The 22,843-nt window shown below is 36.9% G+C and overlaps 1 protein-coding gene across 2 annotated transcripts in view; it reads right to left on the reverse strand.

Annotated features, from left to right (window-relative positions):
- eeig1a (estrogen-induced osteoclastogenesis regulator 1a) overlaps positions 1–22,843 on the reverse strand; it is a 38,984-nt gene that overhangs the window by 1,678 nt on the left and 14,463 nt on the right. For both annotated transcript variants that reach the window (XM_079636550.1, XM_079636549.1), the window contains exons 3-12: positions 14,198–14,318; positions 12,282–12,311; positions 8,770–8,886; positions 8,264–8,310; positions 8,000–8,124; positions 7,352–7,453; positions 6,098–6,266; positions 3,596–3,717; positions 2,674–2,743; positions 1–2,531 (exon numbers count right to left, since the gene is read on the reverse strand). The exon at positions 1–2,531 is cut by the window's left edge and continues 470 nt beyond it. In XM_079636550.1, coding sequence (XP_079492676.1) covers positions 2,486–2,531; positions 2,674–2,743; positions 3,596–3,717; positions 6,098–6,266; positions 7,352–7,453; positions 8,000–8,124; positions 8,264–8,310; positions 8,770–8,886; positions 12,282–12,311; positions 14,198–14,318 — 949 coding nt within the window. In that variant the 3' untranslated portion in view covers positions 1–2,485. The remainder of the gene's footprint in view (positions 2,532–2,673; positions 2,744–3,595; positions 3,718–6,097; positions 6,267–7,351; positions 7,454–7,999; positions 8,125–8,263; positions 8,311–8,769; positions 8,887–12,281; positions 12,312–14,197; positions 14,319–22,843) is intronic.

Raw genomic sequence — 22,843 nt, forward strand, 5'->3', positions numbered from 1 at the left:
ATCACAGGATATAAATTTAATTTGACTATTTATTCAGATAGAAGACTATTAATTTAAATTGTGATAATATTTCACAATATTTCAGTGTTTTTGATCAAATAAACAGAAGAGACTTCTGTAAAAAAAAGTTACAGACCCCAAACTTTTAAATGGTAATGTACATCAACTCGTTACACAATATTTAATAACCAAAAGGACTCTTTTTTTGTTTGTTTAACCTTTTAGAGAGTCACAGGCAGGAAAAACCTTCTGTTAATCAGACAATGCTAATTAGTGAAAATAATGTGGAGGATTAATATCGCATCCTCTATAATGACGTGACAACAAAGCAGAATGGGTGAAAGTTTCTTAAAATTTATTGATTAAAAGCACATTTGAGATTCACAAAAATAGTGCGCTACATATAGAACCACAAGTGAATTTCATTGAAATTACAGAGATTTATTAAGTTATAGGTCTATTTTATTAATATAGCATTCAAACGTTAGCTTATTTGCAAGAGATATGAAGGGCTTGTGCATTTTGTGCTCAGTTAAAGAGCTGTGTTTGGTGCTGAACGGATGAACGTCATTCTGCTTGGAAGATCCAGTATTGTTTAGTGCTTATCTTTATGCTGTGGTCGTGATTTAGCACGCCAACATGCTGAAGCGCTACAATTAATGCGAGTGTATTCTCATTAGAATAAACGAGAACGGTTTGAAAGCTTTAAAAACAATTAAAGAAACTCATGTGCTTTGAATTCAGATTTCGACAAGCACTCAGTTCATATGAGCAGCACCGAAAGAGTCGATCACAGTTTATCAAGTGCACTTGAGAAACACAAAACACACTTTCATCTTCAACAAAAGCATCTGTCTACTGCAAAACTCCGGCACAATTTGTCTCAAGCGATTTTTAGTGAAGGAAAGTAACCAGCCAGCTGGTTCTGTATGGGAAAGATTAGCCTGTGAGCTCAGTTTAATGATCTCAAGAGCAGACGAAACTCACTTTAATAATGACAGTAAAGACGAACGTTACTGTACATAAACCAGCATAGATACTAAAATTGTATATCTGAACAAATTGAGACTATTATGCTCTTATAGAAGTTGTACACTGCTAAAAATTTACTTTCTTACTCAGTATTTTTGCCATTTTTTCCAGCACAAATATCTAAACATTCTTAAATCAAGATACATTTACTGGAGAAGCAAAATTACTAAAAATATTATGTCCTGTTTATTGAGAAATGTGTCAAAATGAAGTGAGTTTGTGCTTAAAACAAGAACAAAAATCTGCCAGTGGGGTCAGAAAAATAAAATGGAAAATTAAAATGGGAAAAAAAAATCTCTTTTTAAAGCATAAACTAATTTCATTCCGATACATTTTTCATTAATGAAGACTTATTATTAATTTAGCTTCTCCAGTAAATGTATCTTGATTTAAGAGTGTTTAAATATTTGTGCTGGAAAACAAGACAAAAAAAAGAAATTGAGTATAAAAGTAATTTCTTGTAGTGAATTTAGAAATGTTATGTATTCAGTATTTAGCAGTTTGGGGGTATTTGGGCGTACAAGTGAATGTCATGAAATCTTTCAAGAAACGTCCAAGTCATATTTTATCCCAAAATCTGGAAAAAAAAGACTATTATTAGTAGATTTGTGACGTTATTCTTTATGATAAAGCAGATTACCTCAAATGTCGTAATGCAATATATATATATATATCAAATGTATTTGTAGGTAATATTTTTTGTACTGCCTATGCATTTATGCTAACTGAAAATATATATTGCAATACAATGAAAAACAGCAAAAAAATAATGAATAAAAAATTTGAATTACAAAAATGCTCAATTATCATTGATGTTACCATCCAAAAATATCTTAATGATCCTAAAAATAGTAATTTTCTTTGTGGAAAATAAACATTTTTGTCATTTAGATTTTGAGGTACTACGTGACCTGGACGTGTTTTCATGAGATTGTCCTGTAAAGTGCATTAAACTGTTTTTTATAACACTAGAATCTGTAGGGAGGGAGTTTTGTGCTGCACAGCAACACAGAAAAACAAGAGACGAGACGAGAGACGAGACGTCCAGTGGGTCAGAGAGCATCTCTGGTCCTTTCACAGCATTCAGACCGGCTGATACTCCAGGAGAAGCCCACGTCACGCATTATCACAGGCCTTAAAAGAGCCCGTTCATGTCAAAACTTAGTGTTCGGCGCAAATTATAAACGTGCCATCAGACTCACAAAAATAAACAGATGTGTAAACTCAAGACAAGGACATATCACATGTAAAAGCAGCTGTAAGTAGACAACATACATGCAGTCGGTGAAAAACCTTGTAATGTGTCCAGTGCAGTGGTTTGGATCTGGCATCTGCAGTGGTTTTGGCACTTCAACATTTTTTAAGAAAATGAAAATGCAGGAGGTGATTTTGAATAGATCAGAGTTTGTGTGATTGTTCCAGTGCCAGAACAAGACACACAGTGGGAATAAATCTAATGGCTTTCAATGACGACTGGCTCATACACACCAGCAGAGACCCTGCGAACACAATACAGAGTTTGATCAGTAGGTTTTTTTTTGTTTTGTTTTTGCAACAGCAGAACGAACCCAGTTCCAGTGTGTGTGTGTGTGTGTGTGTGTGTGTGTGTGTGTGTGTGTGTGTGTGTGTGTGTTGAATCACCTGTTCCCCAGCTGGATCCCGCTCAGCGCTGTGGTTCCGTCTCGGCTCACAAACAGCCTCAGGTTACTGTCTGAACACACACGACAGAACAGAGGAGTGAGTGTGTGGCCACAACACACCTGGAACTAACACACGTCTCGAATGCATCTGCTGGCCGCACTTGAAAACGGATTTTGTTGACATTTTATTACATTAAAAATAAATAACGTGCATAAATGCAATAAAAAATTACATACAATAATGGAATTCATTTTTGATAATCTACCAAAAATAATTTTCATTTTTGAGTTTTATTTGCATTTTATTTATTTTTTATTCACAGTTTTGATGCAGATAAATTAATAATAAATTCAAATATATAATTATGATTATAATTTATTTAACACACACACACACACACTCTCACAGATATATATATACATATTTGTATATTATATACCTGCATCAAAACTGAACGATACAAGTCAAGAATACAAGAAAAACTCAATGCAAATCAACAATAAATAATTGTAGATATTTTTTGCATATTTGTATTGTTCTATTTTTTATGTTCAAGTTTTGGTGCAGATGAATAAATAATGAATAGATTATTTAATACATTCTAATAATATGTTAATATATAATTATGACTTGTACATTATGATTTATTTACCTCCATCAAAACTGAAGGATCCGTTTTTAAATAAAAAATTATATAAGATGGAAACACAAAAATGGAACTCAATGCAAATATGCAATGATAATAATTTTATTAAATCACATTTATTTATAAAAAATGTAACAGGCAGTTTACTTTTAAAGTCGTGCTTAGCTGGCAAAGTTTAAAGCCTTTATTTTTATTGGTGCAAAGCAGCCATGAGTGTAAAATACATCCCAGATCAGTGATGGGATCAGCTGAGACGGAGGGATCTGAAACTCTCACCTTCATTGTTACTGATGTCAGAGAAGTTCTGGCTCTGGACGATCTTCTCCACGATGTCGTCTGCGTCTATGCGCGTGTCGTTGACCCAGGTCGGTTGATCCTCCACCGAATCTTGTTTCCTCCTGGAATAAACAGAAGGAAATACCAGTTACATTTACTGTCAGACTTTCAAGTGGAGGGACAATATTTCATGAGTACATACATCAGTGTGTCGCCGCATGTTTATATATGAAGACTTCAGATGCAAAAGCCTCTAAGTGCCATCTGAAATCTTCTTCTAGAATGATTATTATTATCAAGCTTGTATGTTTATGTTCACAGGGTTCCTACACATTTTCCATTTCAAAATTCCATACTTTTCCAGACTCAAATTTCAAATCTTCTCTGTAGATTTTCAGACCATATTAAAATTGCCCCTATTATGCTTTTTCAAATATTCCCTTTCATGCTATGTGTAATGCAGCTCTCTGCAAAGGTATGCAAATGAAAGAGCACGCAATAAATTAAGTTATTGTTTCTCAAAAGAAAGAATCGACTTTTAACCACCTAAACCGAGTCATCAGGAATTTGAATCCCACTTGACTTCCGTGACGGCTACACGTCACTGGGTAACCAACCCGGTCACACAAAATGCGTCCCTAGCACCTATTGTGTTTATCGTGCAATTTATACGTGAGAATTAGTTTTTACGTGCATAGGACACGCATGGGTAGGTTAGGGTAGGTTTAGTAGTGGTGTGGGCTTCCGACAATCACTGTAATTGGTAGACCAATCACAGCAGAGTAGGCTCGTGAAAAGGAGGGATTTAAAGAGACTGAATCATCAAACCTGTGTGAGAATCATGAAAAATGTGGCGATGTGCAATGTATAAATGAAAGCGTTTTTTGTAGGAGATCTCCAAAGCAAAATTAGTATTTTCAGTCCCCAAAAATGATTTTAAGCCAGTTATTTATATATTCTGCTGTAGTGTCAGTAGACATAGGTTATATATAAAACCAGAAATTGTAATGCGCAAGCATGCAAAACAATTCACGTGCACATGTGAATAGTTTCTCGAGGGCACAAAAAAGTTTATAATATACACTACTGTGCAAAAGTCCATGTCAGTATTTTCACCCCAAAAAGTGGATTTAAGCCGGTATCACCTGTGTCCCATCATGACAGTTTCACAGCATCCCTCCACCACCCCATCACCTCCCTCTTGGCTGGTTTTCTATCCCAGTCAAAGAGGGGATAATTACTATATCTGATTTCATGTATGTGTGAACTCGTGAATCAATGCACAGCATTTTTTTATTATTATTATTTTAAATTCATTAGATTTTCTATTATAGAAAACTAAACAGGGGCAATGGTCTGGAAATGCAAATATTTTTCCATACTCTGCTTTCTTTTTTCCATACTTTTCCATACTTTTCCAAACCCCGTAGGAACCCTGTGTTCAGTTATTTCACTTTAATGGCAATGAAAATTGCCTATTAATTGTCAATAAAGTGAAATTACTGAACTTAAAGGTGCATTAAGCAACTTTTCATGTTAAAAATACCCGTTTTCTAACCCATACTTAATTGCCTGACGGGCTGAATGAGCCCTTCTCTGATCACTGAGATTGTCTCTATAATCCTGTAAAGTAAAATAAATAAGAGGGATTCGGGCCGGAATTTTAGACTGGGCGTGACGTCATGCGCAATCACGGCACGCTCACATAGCGATGTCTGGCAGGTTTGTGTATTCGCCGGCATTCTCCGTAGAAGATGGATTGTAAGAGACCTGCTTGTAGTTCAAATCTTCGGCGGATTAGCCTGTTTGGCTTTTATGGTAACGTCATAGTGCCATTTAATTGTTTATTACCTTGAGACAATTGAGTGTACTTTTTTGACCGACTGTAGCTTTGAGCTTTTACAAAGTAACAACTTATATTGTTCATGAACGTGTTTCCATAATAATACAATCATAAGTGGATACAGTAAACACATAACACAGTTCAACATGGAGATAGATGGAAATAAAAAACGAAGTTTTCTACTACCCCCGTTTTTCCCTCACAGATAAGTGTGTAATTTACTCAATTGCCTTTCCTTTCACATATTTAAAATGACTTGCAGATTTATAACTTTATTACCTCTGAAGACATTATGATTGTAAACAAAAGATTTGCGGCTGATGCTCCTTTGGTTATGAACAGTTATGAACAGCTCGTGCAAGCGTGCGTGTTGCTTGTGGTCCATGAGCGTGCACATCTCTGGCTGCAGTTTCGCTTGCCGCCAGAGGTGGCATAGTTCTGCAAAAACTCAGAATCTTGCGCTATGCACCTTTAAATATACGAGCTTGATAAAAATGCTAATTTTAGAAGAAAATTTCAGGCTTTTGTTAATAATAATAAAATTTTTATTTTTTTCTAATTTTTTCAACTAGTGCTGTGACCCTTCCCAGTTTAGTCTAATAAGAATGCATCTCCCATTAATGCATCTCCCATTTCAGGCCCGGCTGGCGCGGGCGTACCGTGGAGGTCTGTTGGAGGGTAAGATGGGCCGCGGGGGTCGTGGAGGCCGGTCGGGACGGGTGTCGCTCTCAGAAGGGACGTCTGTGCTCACGCTGCTGCCGGTAGATGTGTTTCTGCGATGGGTCAAATCAGACAGACTGGAGGAGCAGGAGTGTTCGGTGCTGTAGCCTGCACACACACACACACATTTACATTTAATCATTTAATAAGAACAAGGCCTTCTTAATCTGCTTAAATCAACAATTGATGATGTGCATTTTTATCCAAAGCGACCTACAAATGAGGAGAGCAATAGAAGCAATCAAACTAACAATAGGACAACACACACACACACACACACACAGACAGACAGAGAGAGTCAGTAGACTACACACATGCATGCTCAATAAACAAGGGTTTCATCATGCACCACTTCAACCTCCATATGAAAAGTTAAGAAAGTTACTGTGCATAGTAAACCATGAAAACATGCATTTGAGCTTCTGCCAAATGAAGTTCTGCCAATGGATTTTTTGTGGATTTAAAGTCGTAGTCGAGAGCAAGTTTGTTTGATGATGGCTTTAGGAGAGTCTCGAAAGGTTTCATTTGCTAACAAGAAATAATTCTAAAGTGTTTATTCATTTTAGTTCATGTTACGTTCAACATTTACTAATATGTTATTAAAATCCTAATATTATTTAATGAACCTGAGCTGGCATGAAATAACAGAGAAAAGCTGTATTTTTATGAACTAACATAAACAAAGACTATTAAATACTGTAACAAATGCATTGCTCATTATTAGTTGATGATAGTTGATGCATTAACTAATGGGATCTTATTACAAATCTGTGAAACAATATGATAAAATATGCATGAAAAGAAATGATCTCTTTGACAATGTTTTTTTTTTTTTTGGAAGGATATCATCATCAGTCAAAATCACGTCTGAAAAGAAACTTAAATGCAAAGCTGGTCCTGTCGTAACAAACACAGACATTGCATGTCGAGTGAATTATCATGCAGCAATAATTAGCTTCAAAAGTACACAAACACACTGATGAGATTCATGAGTCTGTTTTTGCACTCCTGAAGTGTCAGTGGGAGTATGTTAGAAAAACATTCCCACACAATAGCAGCGTGTGGGAAGAGCAGGGACCTAAAGCATGGAAAAAAAGACAGGATGCTGTGGGCGCACTTCCTGAATCAGCAACTGGCGACGACACGCAAGAAAAGTACAGAATTCACTGACACACACACACACACACACACACCTGATAGTTTGCTCTGCTGACTGGCATAACTTGAGTTGCGTGAATGACCCGTGTGAAACGATTCATCGGGACTCTGACTCCGATCCACCTCGTCGGGAAGAGCTAAAGGAAAACAAAAAAGACAAAATAAAGATTATAGAACTACTCAAGCCATGTCAAGTCACATTTATTTCTATAGCGCTTTATACAATACAGATTGTTTCAAAGCAGCTTCACAGTAATAAACAAGAAAATAACAGTATTAATGTTGCAAAATTCTTCAATTATGAAATGAAAAGCAGCTTTAAAAAGCGTCATTAGTTCAACAATAATAACAGTGTGAATGTTTATTAGTTATGAAAAGACCTCAATTATTGAGAAGACAGTTCAGTGTAGATTCAGATTAGTTCAATAGTGCAAATTTCATCAAATTAAATGTTAATTAGGCAAAATAGGACCCATTAAGCATTTTTTAAACCCACAATAAACTACTGAAAATTAATAATAAACATGTTAAACATGAGGACATGTGCCATGATGATGAAGCACCTTGGAGTACCAAATAAATATATAATTTAATTTTTAACTGACCTGCTTATTTATTAATCCTATTGCTTCTGACAAATAAATTACTGTTATGAAATACACCTTTAATAACATGACTTTTACCAGAGCCGAGGATAGAGGGCCTGTGTTTACTGAGCAAAGCTTCGGCTGTTCCTTCTCCTTTACAGTCCAGCTGCAGGGAAGAGTCTCGGCCGGCCACAGATATACATTTGGCAGAGCTTGGTGCACTAATTACACAAAAACAAATTTCAGACACTCATTAAATCAGTCACAAACTCATTTTTGCGTGTTGTATTGTCATTTATAAGCCTAAAGGGGGCGACAGAGCCCACATTACAGCAGCAGACAGTGAAAAGTGACACTCACGTTTTAAAACACGGATCTCCAGATAAGAGGGTCATTCCAATGGTCACCTTCATTTGGACGGGAAAGAACATATTTTATTTTTACAGATCAATTTAACATTAAGGAGTATGCTTGCTTAAGTTGCAACCTTAGACCTCAATATTTGTGGGGCAAGATGGAGCTCGGTTTCAGGAATATTGCATAACCACGACTAATAAATCTTGTAGGAGAGAGCAGAAATGTGCATACAATCACAAACATGTTTACAAACCCAGTGCTATCGATTTCTAAAAGTTTACTTTCTTTCTTATTTACTTATTTTTCTGTCTACTGTCCCTTGTATTTGCACCCCTGTTGGCTTGATTTAAAAATGTTTATTTATTTATTATTTCTTTATGTATTTGTTGTCCTTGTTGCAATTGTTGACACATGTAATTGTATATCTTTGTCTATACCTGCTAGAAAATATTGTTTCTAATTAGGAAGAGTTGCAGGAATGATGCAGTACAGCTAGTTTGACCTCTGACCTTCAGGATGGAGTTGTCCTGGCGTGTGTTCTTGGTGTCGTATCCCTCCAGCAGACAGCAGCGCGCGGTGGAGCCTGAACCAGCAAACTCTGCCATGTTCAGATCAGCAAAGCCCAGCTGGGAAGATCAGACACATACAGACACGGTCGACATTCGCTTTTGTTTATAAGCACAGGATTCCCATCATGCACAGCAAATGTGAAATATGTGCTGATTATAGTTTGGCAGTGGTATGGAGCACGTCAGGCTTGTTCTGCTGTGAACTCTCTCCTGCTCTTTCTCAGCCAAACAGTTTGTGGAACATGTGCCTTTTCATAACTAATATGATTATAAGATTGAACTGTGCTACAGGGGAATACCGAATCTGTCCATACTGGAATTTCACAGTGATGACAAAACGAATGTGTTTCCCAGATAATGTGACAGAAAACACTAAATATTCTACTTCCTCAGTAAGATTTGACTAAAGAAGTCTCTTTTGCTCGCATTTATTTGATCAAAAATACAGTAAAAATAGAAATAATGTGAAATAATATTTCAATTTAAAATATCTGTTTTCTATGTGAATATATAGTAAAGTGTAATTTATTCCTGTGATCAAAGCTGAATTTTTAGCATCATTACTCCAGTCTTCAGTGTCACATGATCCTTCAGAAATGAATCTATTAATATGCTGATTTGATGCTTAAGAAACATTTATTGATTATTATTATCAATGTTGAAAACAGTTAATATGTTTGTGGAAATCTTGAATGATTTATTTCAGGATTCTTCAACGAATAGAACAGCATTTATTTGAAATATAAATACCTTTACTGTGACTTCTTTATCAATTTAATGCATCCTTGCTTAATAAAAGTATGTACTTTTTTCCTTCTTTTTTCCATTTTCTGTTTTATTGTGCAACAGTTAAAAATTTTAAGTCTCATGTGAGTCTAAACTTATATATGCCTGGTTCAATTAACATACATTTTCTCAACTAGAGCAACTTACAGCACATTCATTAAAGGGTTAGTTCACCCAAAAATGAAAATTCAGTCAGTAATTACTCTCCCTCATGTTGTTCCAACCATGTAAGTCTTTCGTTCATCTTCGGATCACAAATTAAGATATTTTTGATGAAATCTGAAGGCAGACTCACTCCTCCATAGGCTTTCAGAAGGACCCAAACTCGCCGGCCCAGAATAGTTATTTAAACATCGTTACAATAGTCCAAGTGACTACAGTGGCTCTGCATTAAGTTTATCATGCGACGACAATACTTTATGTGCGGAAAAACAACAAAAATAACGACTTTATTCCACTATTCATTTCCTTTTCTCTGGGCCTCAAGTTAGTTCACGTAGTGTTTTAGCGCAGCGCGTCTGAGCCACTGTAGTCACTTGGACTATTGTAACAATGTTTTAATAACTATTCTGGGCCGGCGAGTTTGGGTCCCTCTGAAAGCATATGGAGGAGTGAGACTACCTTCAGATTTCATCAAAAATATCTTAATTTGTGATCCGAAGAAGAACGAAAGACTTACATGGTTGGAACAACATGAGGGTGAGTAATTACTAACTGAATTTTCATTTTTGGGCGAACTAATCCTTTAAGTTGGTACTTCGACACAAATGAAACGGCACTGAGCTTTCCGTGAATGTTTAGTAGAGGGCTGATGGTTAAACATCCTGTTGACTTATTGTCAGGTCTCTGGATCCCCCAGGGTTCATTTCCCTGAACACCTACTGCTACCAGATGCATGCATTTAAAGAGCCCTTCACGAGTATTTTTAGATCAGGGAAATCCTAACTTAGCCCTGCTGCAGGGAAAGCACAAGGAGAAGTCGATTAACTGCTGAAGAATGAAACATTCCCCACCTTTGTGTGCTATCTAGAGCACTTATATGAGTAACGCCGGGTCCGGCCACGACTTTGAATGGTCTTTTATGTGAGCAGTAATAAGCATTGCTTATGTAAGATAAGCGTCACATGCCTGAAGACTGCGGTCAAATGACCATGGCATCATAACGAGCGTGTAAATCTTGTGACATCCAGACAAATGTGTTTACAACATGGTGAGGTTAGTGACTCCTGTACACAATAATGCTGAAAGGTTTGTAAAGTGACTCCAACTACACCTTGTAAAGGTCCTTTCACATGACACGCAAATGATAAAATTTGAGATTTTAATGGGGATTCAGCGTCTCGAGGACAAAACTGAGAGTATTTCAACTCAATGACCAATGAAAATTGAAGTATTGTGTAAATTTGATTTGCCATTTTAATGCTTGATTTCAAATGTACACAGCACTTTATAGACCCTTTATTAAATTAATTTTTATTTTATTCATTCTTTGGAGCATTTAAATGATTAAGAGTACACAAGTGCAGTATCGGGCCTGATACCGATACTGGTATTAGTACATCCCAAATATAAACTACTGTTGGTATCATTTTTTTTAAATGTTTTTGAAGGAAGTTTCTTCTGCTCACCAAGGCCCTGTTTACACGAGAACGCTCGCGGGTGAAAACGTAAAAATATTTTATTGGATGTGCCTTTCGTTTACACGGCGACGGTGTTTTTGGGGCTTAAAAACGCAAAAAAGTGAAACCACCCTCCAGAGTGGAAATCTTAAAAACGCTCCACCATCGCGTTCCCGTCTAAAGGGTAAAAAACGCAAAAGTCTGTTAGACAGTGAAGGCGTCGCGTACGCGTTTACATCACAGGAATGTGCCAGTACGGGAAAATAACAAAATATTATCAAACTAAAATATAGCATTAATTTCATTGACAAAACAATTAATAATTCTGAGCGACACGCGAAGAGCACCGAGGGTTAAAGCAGCAGCTTTAACGTATTAAACATGAAAAACAGTGTCAGCGGCTCTTTCACTTTCAGTGCTTCACATCGCCACCTAGCCGTCTGGAGTGCACACTACATCGAATTTCACACACTTTTGCGTCACCATATGCACGCAGATTTCCCCCCCATAACGCTCTAAACGCAGAATAAAAAGTGATAACGTAACGCCACTTTTGCGTTTTCTCTTCAGATCGTTTCCGTGTAAACATAGCCCAAGACTGCACTTATTTGATCAAAAGTACAGGAAATTTTGAAATAGTATTACAATTTAAAGAAAGGTTTTCTATGTTCATATTAAAAATTGTATTTATATCATTCTAATATGATGATTTGCTGTTCAAGAAACATTTATGATTATTATCAATGTTGAAAACAGTTGTGCCGTTTCATAATTTTGTGGAAATTTTTTAACATTATAAATGTCTTTACTGGCACTTTTGATCCATTTAAATGCATCCTTGCTGAATAAAAGTATTAAATTATTTATTTTTAAAAAGTAGTGTACCTTCACTAGAGTCTTTATCTCATGAGAACATCATTAAAGAGCTTTCACAAAAGTATTATTCATTCTTCAAGCATAAATAGTTTGTGTGAACCTTTAAATGTTAAATTGCTTAGTTCTATATATAAATGTACAGAAAGGAAAGATGTGGATGCTTTCACTCACCTTTGAATATGTTTTTCCTCCTTTGAGTTCCTGTAATGAAAACAGGAAGAGTGTAAAGTTCAGTGACGGGACAGTGAGACGCACTAAACGGCATCGATGTTTATCCCGACATACCTAAACACAACCTCACCCAAACACACGCTTCATAAGCAACACTTCAAGCTGACAACATGTGATGCCTTTCATTTTAGTTCCAACTCAAACTCGGCGTGCTTTCCGGCCAAAAGTCATGCGGGAGTTAAAGGGATAGTTCGGCCAAAAATTATATTAAACCCATGATTTACTCCCACTCAAGCCGTTCGAGATGCATATGTCAATCATTTTTCAGACGAACACATTTTCAGTTATTTTAGAAAATTTCTTAGATCTTTCAGTGGTTATAATGTCAAGTTATGGGGTCGGTCCACCTCCTTCAAGTCCCAAAAATGTGCATGCATCCTTTACAAAAGTAATCCATCTGGCTCCAGGGGGATAAACGAAGGCCTTCTGAGGGTAATCCGTGCGGTTTTGTCGTAAAAATATACATATTTAAAACTTTATAAATTAAAATAACTGGCTTCCGGCAACGGTCGACGGCCGTTCACGGGAGATGGTTGCCGGCGTATGACGTAGGACGTAGCGTAGGAAGCGTCGTGACGTAGAACGTAGAACTCAATGGCTGGGTCCCAATTCGCCTACTTATACTACGACCTAAAAGTATGTACTCTTTTTGTGAAGAAAAAGTATATACTTTTGAGTGTGTAGCAAAAAAGCTTTGAGACATACTACTTCCTCATCTTTAACGGACAGATCTGTCGCGTGCATCCTGTCAGTAAACTGCCCTGTCAATCATCTCGTCACAGTTAAAATCCTCCATTCAATCTAATCTAATTTCCTACCGTTTCAGAGAGAGATGTAGTCGCACGTTGATCTGCCAGTCGCGGGTCTTTCATGCGGAGACTCTCCTCGTGTGTTTGCAATTTGAATATAATGATGCATTTAAAAGTTAATGGCTAAACGTGTCTTTACAAAAGTTCACAATGCTGCTGCAGATGCAATATAATGTAGACAACATTGAATAAATACATTTTCGTCAGGTTAGATACTGATAATTAATCACTCAAACCCCTTTATCTAAACCTCTCTACATAACGCCGGACTCGCGCGTCCTCCATGTCTGTAGTTTTTTTTAAACACTTTTCACACGTGTTTGTAGTTCGAACCGAATCCTCGCCCAACGCGCGATGGATTATGGGCAATATTAGCCGTTAGAGTATGCATCGATCTGCACTTCGGATTCTGACCGGAAATAGTAGACCATCCGGGTATCTTTGGAACACTTATTTCAACACACTACGATTTGGGACGTACTAATTCTACTTTCGAATACTATTTAGGACGGATAGTATGCGAATTAGGATGCAGCCAATATCCTCTTCTCTAATATCGAAATCCTCCGACATTTTCTTTTAAATACACGTTTTTTGTTTTGCTCTGCTCTCTGGCTGCGCTGTCGCGTTTGTTCTACGTCACAACGCTTCCTACGCTGCGTCGGCCGTTCCCGGAAGCCAGTTATTTTAATTTATAAAGTTTTAAATATGTATATTTTTACGACAAAACCGCACGGATTACCCACAGAAGGCCTTGGTTTATCCCCCTGGAGCCGGATGGATTACTTGTGTGAAGGATGCATGCACATTTTTGGGACTTGAAGGAGTTGGTCCCCATAACTTGACATTATAACCACTGAAAGATCTAAGACATTTTCTAAAATAACTGAAAATGTGTTCGTCTGAAAAATGATTGACATATGCATCTCGAACGGCTTGAGGGGGAGTAAATCATGGGTTTAATATCAATTTTGGCCGAACAATCCTTTTAAGACCTCAAATTTAACCTCACTTTAACGAGACCAATCCTTAACGAATTCATCCTACCTTCCTCACAGAGACGCGACACACACAGGGGTCCAGAACGCCCGTGTTGGGGTTGGCGCTCATTTTGCATACAAAGGAGAACCTCTTCCTCCAACGAACGGCGTTCTCGTGGACTTCTTCTCTGTGGGCGAGAGAACAAAGATTCGGGACTGTTATTTCAGACACACGCTCAAGTCGGATCCAGACTGAACGCTGATGATATGTTGATGTTGGTTGTGACATCGAGTCTCTGCTAATGTTTCACGCTGTGGGTCTGTTTGTAATGGCTGGTCGTGTAGTAAAGAGTTCGAGGCCGTTTGCAACTGAAAATGATCCAGACCTTCAAAGGCAAGGGAAACTGGGATCAATCAAACCTCATAGTCCTCAACTAAACCGAAGGGAATAGTTTCAATATAACAGCCTTTCTGGATTGTGTAGTTATAATGTGAAGGATATTCACATGATATTATATTACATGTGGTCAATGATTGACACAACGCTGCCGGTTTCTGTTTCTACTAGTCATGCATCGAAAAAAAATGTTTTTACTGAAACTTTAGTTTTCATTTAGCCCAAAAATTTAACGTTTACTTAATAATAAATGTATCAAATTGATTTAGGCCTAATAATTAACATTCAAATAAAAGCCGAGTTGCGTCATGTAGACATTTACATTGTACATAACGCAGTTTTTAAATCAACAACTATAAGTAATTATGTTTCTACTCCAATTCGTTGTAGAAATATAAACATTTAAACGGTGGCTGTAATAAAAACGTGTTTTACATAATCCATTAAATACATATACATTAAATAATGAAGGCATCAATAACATGTGCATTTATTTATGAAGTACATTTTTTAGCTAACTAATGAGTTTAGTGTCTAATGAATGTCTTTTCTGAGGTAAATGCAACATGTTAGTTCATTTAACATACCTTCTGATGTTGTTTATTCAAGATTAGTTCGTTATTTTCGACTCGAGACTCGATTGGTTAAAGACTCAGACTCGTATAAGGTGGACTCGAACCCAACACTACAAATATACACACAAACACAAGCACAGAAACTCATGATTGTCTTTGAGAAAGTAAAGAGAACCATGAACAAACAGCACTGAATATTCATGAGCTTCTGACCATCTGCTATGCAAATATATGTCTAATAATATGATTCAGAAAACCGCAAAGGCATCAGATGGCTTTGAATTAGAAATGTTACATTAATGTTAACAGTATGCAACTGCATAGCAACGTGTTCACACTAAAAACATAGAAACAATGCCATGTAAATTCAAGTTTGAGTGGATTTGCAAGCAGCTGGACAAAATAAACCTGCATAATGATATTAAAACTGTGTGTCATCATGGATTCGGTGAATATAAACACACATCTGAGTTTCAGAACAGAACCAGAGCAGACATCTCCCTCTACGAAACGTTCAGAGAGCAGTAATGTGGCTTATCGCCAACGCCAGCATCTGTTCCTAATCCTTCTTCACACACACACACACACGCACGCACAGACACACGCACACAAACACTCTCTCTCTCACACACACACTTCATACCGCACTAAGGAGTGGCATTAGTGTGTGACTAATGTTCATGTTTCATGGTCTGGGACTAAAACAAACTGCATACATGTTTGCTTACACTCGTACACGTTTGTCTAAGTCAGGTCACACATCACAAACTTTAAAGCAAATTAAATAGACTAACCCAAACCATAACCCTGTGCTCTGCTTGGGTCTCAGAGAGCCTGTGGCATTTACTATCTCAAACATACTTACGAGCATTTTTAATACGTGCTTGTGCTGAAGAAACTACTTAACTGGAATAGAATATCAAAACTAGTGACATTTGTGAAAATGTCCGACACCACAGATAGATTACAGTTTCAATAATATCCGTTCAATGGGTTTTATAAGGTCAGATCAATATATTACAAGAAATCGAAGGGAAATTAAAGGTTAATTGTGTAAGGTGTGTGTGTTCGTTTATGTGATTTATGAGGTCAAAAATGTGTATAATGACGTGTATTACACTGGTATTACAACTTAAACGTGGTTTATGAGGACATTTCATGAGTCCTCGTAATTCAAATAGCTTGTGTGTGTGTGTGTGTGTGTGTGCGTGAAAAGAGTCATATTTGTAATTTTTTTGTAGTATTATTTTTCATACTACTGTTCAAAAGTTTTGCTGTTGAAAAGTTTTTTTTAGGCCTGCACGATTTGGAGAAAATGTCATATTTGCGATTATTGAGGTCAATATTGCGTTTGCGATATGCGATTGCAATATAACAAACAAATGGTTTCATAAGTCAACTTGCTTGGGTCTCAAGGAAAATGCACACACAGATTAGTGTAATAGTGATAATGATGAAATGTGTCTCTCAACTCAAACTAGCAACAACAACTAAATGCACAACAATATTATCGTAGAAAACTGCTATTTTAAATTGTAATAATATTTATTTATTTATTTATTTTACTGTGTTATTTTGATCAAACCAATGGTGAGCAGAATTTTTTTTAATTTTTTTTTATTCTTAGCATTGAAGATATAAACAAACACACACATTGATTCCAAGAACTCTCAATGTCTGCAACAATATCTACTTATTATTTATGAAGCACCATTGAAACAGGCAATAAACGCGTCCAGGGTCATCAGAGGGTTTAGTATTGTCCGGTTCTTCTGTTATCAGAGCCGGTGTGGTTTATTCTCCCCCTCCCGACCCGCCACATTCACACACAACATTCCTGGGACCGTGGTACTTTGTTCAATCACTGTAGTAACTACAATCACCTCGTGTCCACAGTAACACTGACGAAACAGAGGAAGGAGAAGAGTTTATAAGAGAAAGCAACCAACCACAACATATTGAGCCGCAAGTTTTGCATGCACAAATCACCACTTTTTAACGAATTACGAATTACTGCTCTAAACTCCAATCATCAATGCAACCAAAAGCTGCACATCACATCTTCAAACTAACAATCTTATAATAAATAGTCTCACAAACAACAACACAACAGGCTTTGTGCGTCCTTGCGTTTTCTCCTTTCATGCTCTCGGCTCGACTCTCTCCCACGCCGGCCGAAGGCAAACCCAATCAAGCGCTCCTGAATGGACCAATTGTTGGGAGACTCGGGACAATTTAGAGCGTACAAAAGAAGCATGAGCGAGATTCATGTGGAATAAATATGCATTAGAAGCTCGCCAGGCAGAGAGGAATTACAGGCAGGTGGGGAAGATTCACAAAGACACATTTATTGAACTCGTTAGTATCAGTAAATGATCAAATGCAAATAAAGACTAGATAATAAAAATATTTTAAACCTAAAGTCTTAACATTTGTCATTTTTGCAATGTATTTTTTTTATATTTGTATTAATCTCATAAATAAATAAATAAATAAATATATGTATTACTGAATACACACAAGATTAATCACCTTTTTTTAAAATGTATATTTTTTTCATCATATACTATTTTTTACAAATATCATCAACGCATGAAATCATAAATATCATGACTTTTTTGGGGGAGTTTCTAACTAACCTTCCTATAAAATAAAATGGTAAAATTATATTTTTCTCAGAACGCTGGATAATTATATAAAAAAAATAGCATATACAGTATATAGCCTAATGTTATTTAAAGAAGTCTCTTCTGCTCATCAAGGCTGCATTTATTTTATCAAAAATACAGTAAAAACTGTGAAATATTATTACAATTTAAAATAACTGTTAACTTTGTGAATATATGTTAAAATGTAATTGATATCCTGTGATCAAAGCTGAGTTTTCAGCATCATTACTTCAGTCTTCAGTGTCACATGATCCTTCAGAAATCATTTTAATATGCTGATTTGCTGCTCAATAAACATTTATGATTATTATGGATGTTGAAAACAGTTTATATGTTTGTAGAAACCGTGATACATTTTATTTTTCAGGATTATTTGATGAATAGAAAGTTCAAAAGAACAGCATTTATTTGAAATAGAATATTTTGTAACATAAATATTTGTACTTGTCACTTTTAACCAATTTAATGCATTTTTGCTGAATAAAAGTTTTTTTTTTTTTATGTTAATGACTTTTTACTAGTGTATATAAAAATGTGATCAAGTATGAAATGTATTTTTTGTATTAATGCATAGATCATAAAACAAAAGAAGTGTTAGATCACTAAATCATGAAGCCTGTTGTCAGGGCAGGTAACACAGCAAAAGCACTGAATATTCATCTATGCAAGACACAGTAACCCTGATTGTGCGTGGTTTCTGTTAAGATATGTAGCGTGCTGCACACTCTGGGGGGAAAATCAGAATAGAAAACAAAAGAGAGAGGCTTCATTAAAGAAAGGAAACCCTGAAAGAGGACAGATCCTCCCCCTGACCCGAAGCACACAGCCTCTCAGCAGCACCGACACAATGCTCACAATGACCTCCTCGAACTCAATAACAACACGAGTCGACTAACACCGTGCCCTAACCAGACGTGATACCATAAGATCCAGCGACAAATAATTTGTCTGTCCACACGACTGCGAGATGCGTAAAAAAATCAATCAAAACCCACAGCCAATCAAAACAGTGCGTGGGCGGAGTCTCACAGCGAGTGCACAGCCAATCAGAACAGCGTGTGGGCGGAGTCTCACTGCGAGAGCACAGCCAATCAGAACAGAGTGTGGGCGGAGTCTCACTGAGAGTGCACAGCCAATCAGAACAGAGTGTGGGCGGAGTCTCACTGCGAGTGCACAGCCAATCAGAACAGCCTGTGGGCGGAGTCTCACGACGAGTGCACTACACCAGAGTAATCCTGACGGCACTCGCAAGAAAATGGATAAGTAGCTATATAATCAAATTCACAAATATTACACCATTTAAACATTATTAAAAATACATAGGCTACTGAGTTACTAAAACTATCTTAGTCAAATAATACACTTTGTTCACAGTTTGAACCTTCTTGTTTCCATTTGTTTCATTTCCAGATCTGAGGTGAATTATCCATTGTTGCTTTTACAGTTACAAAGCTGGAGAACTAAATGATATTCAAAGTCACATAACACGCTTTTAACATTAAAGGTACACTGTGTAGTTTAAGTATTTTATTAGCTTTATTCATAAATATGTCCTCATTATCTCTGCCAATGATTTGACTTATCCTCGTAAGCGAAGAATTTGTTATCTTTATTTACATTGGACGGGTAAGTCCATGGAGGCGCCCATGTTGTTCCGCCATCTTGAAAAACGATAATAGCAGAGAGGGACAAAAAGTACTAGCCTACCTCAACGCATTTCAACAACACGTTTTCGTTCGGAGCCAGCGTCCCGTGACTGAAACGGACAAGGAGATCAGCGAGAGGTGTTTGTCAGTGATGCGCGGGTTGATCCAAAATGAGCGGTTACGAGTCATCCAAAAATATTTTTAATGATATTCGGGTCACGGTCGGTCAGGTCGTTTGAAATAAAGATGCCAATTAAACCTTTGTAATTTATATAGTACTAGACACAATTATCTATGAAATACACAGGCCAACGCTTTATTGGCAGAATAACTGCGCGAGGATGACGCACGAGCTCAGTCTGCAGGCAGAGATGAAAGTGGGAAATCCTTATTTACCTTTTGAATGTTGAGCGTTATTAACTTTTGAATAAAAGCTGACGCGGGACAAAATGCCCGATTTCCCAACACGTTGAACTGAGCAATGCCATTGTGCCATTTTAATAGGCTACTTTTAAACGCATATAGCGCAGTAATGTCAGTTTTATGTATTTTCTGAGAGGGGGGGGGGGGGGTTGTTGGGAAAGTCGGGGGAGAGACGCACTCTTCGATTAGACTGGATAAACACATGCAGCATCTTAATTGTTGAGAAAATGAAACGAAATAAAGGAATAAATCAAGCCTTTATTACATAACACTAGGCGATATCATACAGCGTTCAGAAAAATGCTGCGCCCGCACCCCTAGTTCCTCCATCTATGGCCCAATGACGCTACGATGAGCATTTACTCGCTACTTTTAAAAAATGCGGGCCAGGAAGCGGGTCGGGTACAATATTTTCTTTCTCTTTTTTTGCGGTCCGAGTTGCGGGCGGGTTAGTTGAAAACGTCGGCCGGGTGCGGGTTGTTTATACATTGACCCGCGCATCACTGGCGCTTGTCACTGTCTCTGCAAATTTGAAGGGCTGCACTGCACGGTACTTCATAATGCAGGATCAAATATGCTGAGCCACAGGAGAAGAAATCCTTTATTAATCCTAAATTAAAAAACGAGGGTAAATATGGGGATAGCTTTTCCCAGGTGGAAAGAGCTAATGAAGGAGAAAGACTTTGAAAGTGACGCTGAAGTTGCCAGCTTTCTTCTCGACGGGCAAGATAATGTTACGGTCTAAATTACAAGCTTTTTTTCATTGCTTGGTTGTGTAATATATTATATATGCAGCATATCAATAGAACATGTAGTTAAACTCGATGAAGTGCTATTGGAAGACGTTGTCATAGCTTCTTGGTACATAACGGCTACCGTAGTTGCAACTCGCATTTGGAAAAAGCGAGGCGCTAGAGAGCGCTATTCGTTTGAATGCAAAATACAATTTACATGCAAAGTGAGATATTTCAAGCCTTTATTTTGTTATAATTTTGATGATTATGGCTTACAGCTTATGAAAACCTTTTCACAATATTCTAATTTTGAATTTGGGGTTTTCATAAGCTGTAAGCCATAATCATCAAAATTATAACAAATAAAGGCTTGAAATATCTCACTTTGCATGTAATGAGTCTATATAATATATTATATATTCCCCTTTTAAGTTGAATTACTGAAATAAATGAACTTTTGCACCATATTCAAATTTTTCGAGTTTCACCTGTAAATACGGCCTTAGAGAAGCAATTCTTGCATCCAACAATCTGGAAGCGTTAAAAGGCCATTTCCAAACAATCTGAAATCCATCATTCTACAGTGAGGAAGTGCATTATCAGACTGAGTGTCGTGAGTCCTGTAGTTGTGTAAGCCTCTTCACAGTCGGTGTACCCCTGTTTATACAGATGATTCAGTCGAGCAGAAATGTGCTGCGCTGAAACCGGATTCTTATCTCCCATCCTGTAGCTCGGCCCCGTGTGAGACCCTGACAGCGCTTGGACAAACATCCCAGAGCGGATCGCTCCAATCACACGGCCTGACGTCACCGCAAACCTTCCTATGCGATCACCTCGCGGACACAGAGCTGCTGGATGACAGGATAAGAGAAGGGGAAACGTACAGAGGGTTCGGCTCATTTCAGCGGAGAAGCTGTTGTTTAATACTTCGGGTTTGATCAAAAATAAATTCGAAATCAAAATCAAATGCACAACAATAAAGCATCCAGCAGTAACTACAAGGAAAAAAGAAAGATTAAAATCAATGTATTGTCAAGTCAAGTCATCTTCATTTATATAGCGCTTTTAACAATGTAGATTGTTTCACAGCTGCTTTACAGAGATAAACGTATAATTTAAGGTAACAGATTGTTTTGTCTTTATAGCGGTTCTTGAATAATGTTATTTTCCAGCTAAAGTTAGTTTTGATTGATTCACTTCCGTCGAAAGTAGGGGTGTGCTAAAAAATCGATACAGCAATATATCGCAATTTTTATATTCATGATATACAACATCGATTTCCAGCTCAAAAAAAATCGATGTAAAAAAATAAAATAAATTTGAAATCACGTTTTAAACGCAGTGTGACCTGGTGAACTACAACCTCCGTTCCTGTAGATGTCGCAGTATGGCGGCTTTAGTGGAGTTTAAGTTGTATTTATGGTTACATCACACTGACTATTTTAGTTTTATTAACGTTGTTTATAATATTTCACTTCATTGTTTACATGGACAGTAACTGAGTATCTGCACTTAATTTCCATGTTTTTATTTTATTTTATTCAAGCTCAGCCCCACATAACCTCAGTGAGTTAACTTAACTGTGCACTACACTTTAATTTAGTTTTAAATATCTAATGCACTTTATTTTAACGTTTTTATTGTGTCTATTGTTAAAAGTGTGTCCATTGTTAAAAGTTCAAGTTTATTTTGTTATGGCAGCTAAAAAAGAAATTGGAAAGGAAATTTTGTATTATATTGTTTTGACTCAATTCTTCTGCTGATTTATCAATGTGATCTGATGTAAGACTACTCAGATGGCAGTCACACCGTAACTTGTATTTTATTTTGGTTTTACATTTTTAGTTAACTGTGTGGAATATCGCAATATTTATCGTATCGTGATGTATCGTGATGAAATCGTATCGTGATCCATGTATCGTGATGAAATCGTAGACACAGACTTTAAATGCGAACCTGTGATAAATGCTGATGGCGCTCACGTGCGCATCAAGAATTAATTCTATAGTTATGTGCGTTTTAATATATGTGCCCATGTTTGTAATTCTCTACAAACCAAGCCTAAATAAACTACTTGTCCTGCCTATAAATTTTATACAGAATTTTATTTTATTTTATCACTACGGGGTAGATATGCGAATTTCCACAATGCTTGTCCTTTTATGGTTTATTATCCTTATATTGTAATCATTATGAGCACAAGTTGCTGCCTATCATGTTCGATGCATCGAGGATATCAAAGTATATTGTTATATTTGGGTAGGGACTG

This window comes from Phoxinus phoxinus (genome assembly GCF_949152265.1).
Source record: "Phoxinus phoxinus genome assembly, chromosome: 15".
Lineage (NCBI taxonomy): Eukaryota > Metazoa > Chordata > Actinopteri > Cypriniformes > Leuciscidae > Phoxinus > Phoxinus phoxinus.